This window comes from Xiphias gladius, chromosome 3 (genome assembly GCF_016859285.1).
Source record: "Xiphias gladius isolate SHS-SW01 ecotype Sanya breed wild chromosome 3, ASM1685928v1, whole genome shotgun sequence".
Classification (NCBI taxonomy): Eukaryota; Metazoa; Chordata; class Actinopteri; order Istiophoriformes; family Xiphiidae; genus Xiphias; species Xiphias gladius.
Genome location: NC_053402.1, coordinates 5,877,022 through 5,884,030, shown reverse-complemented (window position 1 = coordinate 5,884,030; position 7,009 = coordinate 5,877,022). Strand labels below are relative to the sequence as shown.

Genomic DNA, 7,009 nt, shown 5'->3' with positions numbered 1-7,009 from the left:
TCATATAAAAATCCTGCTGTTTCTTTAGAATATACCAGACATTAGACATATGCCAGATGTTTTACGCACAAAAACCCATGACTGCACTATATAAAAGCAATGCTTTACATACAAGAAACTATATTACTACAGCTCTTTTTACAGTAAAAAAGTCTTCATGTTGATCTCATCTCAGCAGACATCTCATGATGATGATGTCACTGGAAAGCTGTCTATAAAAACCTTCTTCAGCATTGTTTGCTGCTGAGATAAGACTGTTCTCAAAGGGATTACAATGGAGACTGACCAGCTTGCCTGCTATGTCTCGCCTTGCCAGTGGGCCCTCACATTTCAAAAATGTTGGAGAAAAATTTTAACAATCCATTATATTGGCAAATCAACCATATTCGAAATCTAAACAATTTCACATTTGAAAATCTTTTTTTACCTAAACACAATAACTGTCTGCCATCACCAATGGTTCATTTGAAATTCATGCTGGGATATTTGTCTGCCCCAAGTATACACACAGTTTGCTGACAAAGCCCTCTGGATAAAACAGGCAGAGCAAGAACACTTACGGGCACGAAGTGTTCTTGTTTGAATAGTGCTTTGACCATGACTGATGATGTTTCACAAGGAAAAGAGAGCACAAGAACAGACAAAAACATAAACTCAGCAAGGCCAGAGAAATGCTGAGGCTGAGTGCACATTCTGAAGAAAAACACTACGTTCTTCACTCAACCCAGGAGATGATTATGCAATATTCTTCAATGGGCATTTTCATTTTTTAGGGAGTTAAACAGTGGCTGCACTGGTGGTACCTCTACGCAGTTAATCTCACTGTGTTAACATTATTTATATCATTATATGCTCTGAAAATGTGTGATTGGCACTTTGTAAAATAAACTGAAACAAAATTTTTGTTTTAACCACTAACATTCATGTGAAGGTGGATGAAAGACAATAGACTGTCATTGAACCATGTGGTGAAACAGAGTAGTAACAGTGTTTGTCATTGACAGGTGTCCTCCTGGGAGGGTGTGGGGATCGGTCAATCCGGTTCCGTCCAGCACTGGTTTTCAAGGAGTACCATGCTCACATCTTCCTCAACATGTTCAATGACGTGTTGGCCCAGCACAAATAAATCCAGACCCTGAAGGAACCTGACTGACACTACATGAGCCTGAGTTCACCCAGAATGGAGGGAGGGAAAATCCAGACAGCTGACGTCATGATAAGCACCATTCACACAATTACTCACACAGATATCCCATATAACCTATGATTCAAGATCCAGTGCCAGTTAAGTTTATAACAGTGAAGACTTGCCAGTCTTCATTTCCTTAGCCAGCAATGATAATGGTGATGTCCACTTACTTATGCTGCTATAAAGGTGTACCAAGAAAACCACACAGAATAGGTGCCAGTGGGTATTGTTGCAATACCTGAGAATTTCACACGATGTTCATGTTTCTGTAAAAAAGATCTATTGAGGGAACTCCAAAAGAATCTTTCTCTACTGGATTTTCATATGTAGACTGACTAGACTAGCAGTACTCCTGATGAAATCCTGGCAGATTGTCTATAATGTCAGCAAATCTAGCAACTTCTTTTTCACACCCTTTATTGCTAATATTATTGTTCCCTACCAGCTTCTTAAAAGAAAGAGTCCAACATTTTGGAAAACAGCCTAGTTTGGCCATCTTACCCAAATTCTATAATGGATGCAAGAAGCAAGAATGACATTGATCTTCTTACCTGATTCTTTTTGAGACATCACACAACCACATTTCCCAAAATGTAGCAGTTTAATGTTCAGACTAAGTTGACATTTCATTTAACGTGAATATTTACCAATTTACGTTTGTGAGGTGCTGTTTAAACAATCAGTGGTGGGTCCCGTCCCCACAACATCATTTTCAGTTGGCACAGGAGCTAGGAGCAGTCGATGTTTTTCACATCCATTTAATAAATATGTTGATTTAGAGGTATTTCTGTTAGCCAACTTAAAACAACATGTAAAGCTCTGTTTATCATACATGCTTGTCTCCGTTTTCATGGCAATTTTTCCAGTTCTGGCATAGAAAGATGACATCCCCTTTGTTAATCTGGCCTACAAATCTCTGAATAGCTTGGGTGTTATTCCAACCTGGGAAAGAGCTGTCAATGTGCACAACAACAGATCTTGCTGATTCACTTAATAAATCTGAGATGTCTGAGGTTCAGAGTGTGGAACCAGGTTAAAAATGTGGGTCTGTTCCTTTTGTAAATAAGATGTTGAAGATCCCAACTCCTAATGAACCTCACTTAATTGCTCTGAACAAAGCTTTGCGTACAGCTTCTTTTAGTGCTTATATGCCATCTTTCTCCCACGGCCTGACTCACAGTCACTGAGGTAATCACAGTTAGACTGTATTTTTGTTTGAATACGGCAGACAGTCATCCTGGACACACACCTCTGTGTCAGTGATGACTCTATGTAGGGAAGATACAGCTAAGATGCCAGCCTGCATGTCATTAAATGCTACCCATTAGAAATGTCCATGTTATGATTCTGACTGTTGTGTTGCTTTTAATAGTAATGAATTTTCAGCTTGAAATATTGTAGCCCAGAAAAAAGTGAATCTTAAAACGGACCATTAAAATGTCACGATTATTTAGTGTGTGCATGTTACTTAAATGTGTTGTTTTTTTTCTTCGCCACTGGCTCAGATGAGAGCAGCCATTGGTAACCTTAATTGAAATATAGTTTTGAGCACATTCACTTTACTCTTGAACAAGAGCTTCATATCAGTTGCCACATTCTGGAAACTAATACTACTACGTTTCATGTTCAAGTCTCACTTGATTATGATTTTATATTCAACATTTCTCATTGGTGACAGAACAGAGAAATAGTGTCATAGTCAGTAGTTGTTAATTATATACAAAGTAGCCAATTAGGCTTTTTATTAGCCCCTTTTTGGACTGTTTCACCCACTGAAAACACTTCACATCACACTACACTTTTAAACCGCTAAGAGTGCAGATCTGACTTTTGTGTCGCTTGTGTAGTGTGGTGTCTTCTTCGTCTCAGGGCTCATTACTGCCCCCCTGACACTGGAGGGCCAAATACTCCACTCAACTGTTGTTGAGTAGCCGCAGCAGCCGCAAGGGGCAAAAATGAGCCCATTACACACTTGAAAATTAACTTTGAGATGTGACATAAAGGTGAGCTTTATGTTTTATCAGAAGTGTTCTCATACAATATTTTTCACTTCCAATAGAGAAAATTTCAAGGATGAAGACTAACTGGTTGGTTTGGCAAATGCAGGGCGGTCTATAAACGCAAAAGATCATGGGTAATACAAAGATGTAGTACATAAATTCTTAAACAACTTTACAGCACAAATTTCATCAACACTTACCACCATTTTTATTTTGTAAATCTGCTCAAACTCTGTTCCATGGAGATTTTAGACAAATATTGGGAATGTGTAACAGTTCATTTAAAGTGTTACCGCATTTATTTCTTTGTTATTATTAAATTCCTACAATCTAATAAAAATAAATATGAATATATTTACATATTTTTAAAACCATGTTGCAGAAATGATATCCTGTAAGCCTAATGTAAAGTATTTCATACACATAGTTCACAGGGTCACTGTGTCTCATATGAATTAAGTTTAATCCTATGCATAAATTTTAATGAAGATTTAATAAAGTAAGTAGGGTGTCCAGGCTGAGCAATTTGATGGTGATGGTGACAACAATGCTTGTCTCCTCGTCAGTATTACATAGTGTCTGTGATTACCTTCTTTAAACATTTTTTGACTAACTATTTGCACTTGTGATCTGAGATAGATGATTATTGATGTAATTATTTTAGATGGCTCTAACTGTTTGTCTAAACTTTTGTCCATGTACTGTGATAAATAAATTAAGTTTGACTAACTTAGTAGCATTTTTATTTTTATCTTGAGTGTGAAAGTTCATTTTTAATATGGGAACAGTAGATTGACAAGAATAAATGAATCAATAATCTTAACTCAAATTTCACTTATTAGGGTCAATGTCATATAAGGATTTTGAATAGGCTAATTTTAGAAAAAAAAAATACAATTGTTCAATCATTAAGAATGGTGTGTATACATAAATTTAGTCTTTTTTCATCTACATGAATTGGCCATGGCCTTAGAAAATGTTATGTGGTGCGACCATAATTTATATTAATATTAATTCATTTCCTTTCTCAGTAATATAAAGTGTTTAGAAACAAAATATTTCCATTTATTTTGAGTTTTTTAAAATAATGATCATTTTGTGTTCTATAATGTCACAGTCGCGTTCTTAAATGTAGTTAACAGACTTTTTTCTGTAAAACACATAAAGCTGATAAAAAAGTTTAATACCATTCACTTAAGCATATTGTATCTGACTAAATATTTCAGCCACAGAAAATAGATATTTTATTTTGTATTTAATACAGTATTTGCTATTATTGTCGCACAACATGAGTGGTTGCTCCAAATGACACGAAGACCTCATATCATTAAAAATCTATTTAAAGAGATCAATAAACAATAAATTTCACACAAAAAATAGATTTGATCCAGATTTTATTAAAATTTCAGAGAATTTTCATGAACACAAACTTCAAAAACATTTTTTTATAAAAATCTCAACACAAACAGCAGCACACATTTACGGCTTTGTTTTGAACAAACATTTCATTTAATTTGACAATGGAATCAGTTTTGAATATCAAATCATTTTGATCAGCAACATGTATTATCTAATCATGTAATCATGCCTCATCACAGTTTTCGTATTCGTAGCTATTGTTGTGAGCAAAAATTTCATTAAACTTGACAATGATCATACTACTAATACTACTACTGATGGGTATTTGGAATGTCCGTGTGAAAGTGGAGCACTGCAGGCATTTATTTAAAAAAATAAATTTTCTCAAGGTAATGGAAAAACACACGAGCAATATGTACACCACTGGTCAAAAGTTTTAGAACACCCCATTTTTCTACTTGTTACTGAAATGTACATAGTGTAATGTCTCAGTGTACTCTGAAATTAAAGCATAGAAAGAATAAAGATTATTTTTTTAATAGGAATCATGGAATCTTAAATCCTAAATTTAATCTATATTTTTGACTCATTCAACAGCTTGAATGGCAGTCTTTCTTTCAGTGGAAATGAAACGTTGCTCAAAACGTTTGTCCCAACACTGTTGCAGAAGGTCCCACAAATGTGTTGCACTTGCAGGTTGATTTACTTTCACCTTCTGCCCAGTTCATCCCAAACCAGCTCCATGGGGTTAAAGTCTGGAGACTGTGTTGGTCTTCCATCATTTGAAGCCACAATCTAGTTCTTTTCTTCTAATGTTTTGGGTCATTAACTTGCTGTAGGATTAACCCCTGACCAACCAGTCTGTCTTCCTTTGCTACTTGCCTTTTTCTCACCATTTTGATGGCAATATACAGTGCTACTTCCTGGAAAACAGTGTTGTCCGAATAATGCATCTGAGGGTGTAGTAATAGTTTGTGCCAACACTGCCTTTGTACAGACAGAGGGTTTTTAAGTAAATAACAAAAGTTGGGGCACCTGTTGGAATTGTTTGCATTAACTTTCAGGGCTTGATTTACTTGCTGATGTGATGGGTGTGATTTACTTCCACTTAATTGTTTTTGAAAAGACAATGTGAGAACATATAGGGGAAAGGTAATACACACACATATATGGTATCTTTTTATTCATTTACACCTTTTTTCAACTCAAAAAAATGCAGTCGGACAGAATATCTAGGCGTCACGTCACTGACCCATTACCTATTTCCAGATCTTTGAATGAGGTCGCAAAATCTAGTTAAGTAATCTGAGCCTATATGTAATCTGTGTCAAATCACGCACAGTAGATTTCAACTTAACTAGAGGATTCTTAATGATTTAGTAATGCTTTGTTAAAAATTAAGTAAGATTCCTGAGAACATTTTAACTAATTAATGTTTGAATTCAAGTAAATATTTATTCATTACTCATTTAATATTGTAAAAATTTAATTTCAATAAATGTATTTGTGTGTGTGTGTGTGTGTGTGTGTGTGTGTGTGTGTGTGTGTGTGTGTGTGTGTGTGTGTGTGTGTGTGTGTGTGTGTGTGTGTGTGTGTGTGTGTGTGTGTGTGTCAATGTCCACGAGTCTTGCTCATTTGGCCTCTTGGTCCCTGCTCTGTGTGCTCACAAAAGAGACACTCTCTCACAATGTTCCATGTTCCTTCCTTTAAAATGTTATCAGACAGAAATCATGAAAATATCATGTTATGTGTCTTTCACGTTCAGCAGACCTATGTGCTTCTTGATAACTCCATTTAATGTCTTTATTAATTGTATTCCTCCTCTCAGCTTCTGAATGGGAGTTTTGTATTGTCATCTGATTGTAACTGTAGAACTGTCTGTTTGAGCCTACTTATATGTTCATCGGAGCTGGACTGTGCCATGTACAGTTTCTGTATTTGTGTGAGCTACAGGAGGTGCTTTTTGACCCGAGCGTGTACCAGTAACTTTTTAAATTAAACCTCCACATGCTGCAGTTTTAACAGGCACCTGGGCGTTGTGGTTTTTACCGTAAATATCTCACACAAGTGGGCACCTGACTACTCGCAAATATCAACGGCCCGATGACCCAGAAACTGATCACGGTCCTCCATCATAGAGGATGTCCCAGTCACTGAGGCCTAAATGTGTCTCAAGAGGAGAGAGGAACCACAGATTTTATACTATGCAGACATTTTTTATTGGATCAGATCAGAATTCGAAGGCTTTTCTTTTTTTACTGTGTTCTTACACTGTGTTCCAGGTTCATCTTGACTCACTCGGGAAAAATATACAGCTGTAGTCCTGTACAGCTTCACAGTCACAGTTCTCCTTATTAGCCCTATAGTATCAGTATGAGATGAAGAGGACGTCGGAGTGACCCTATCTGTGGTGGTCTGGCACACAATAATGATGCTGTAGATTTTCCCAGGGCTGGAACAT

General features: G+C 36.4%; 1 protein-coding gene across 1 annotated transcript in view; it reads left to right on the top strand.

The window, feature by feature from the left end:
* abat (4-aminobutyrate aminotransferase) overlaps window positions 1–1,126 on the top strand; it is a 39,055-nt gene extending 37,929 nt beyond the window's left edge. The window contains exon 14 of the mRNA XM_040116875.1: window positions 1,005–1,126. Within this exon, the coding sequence (XP_039972809.1) occupies window positions 1,005–1,126 (122 nt within the window). The remainder of the gene's footprint in view (window positions 1–1,004) is intronic.
* The last annotated feature ends 5,883 nt before the right edge of the window (window positions 1,127–7,009 follow it).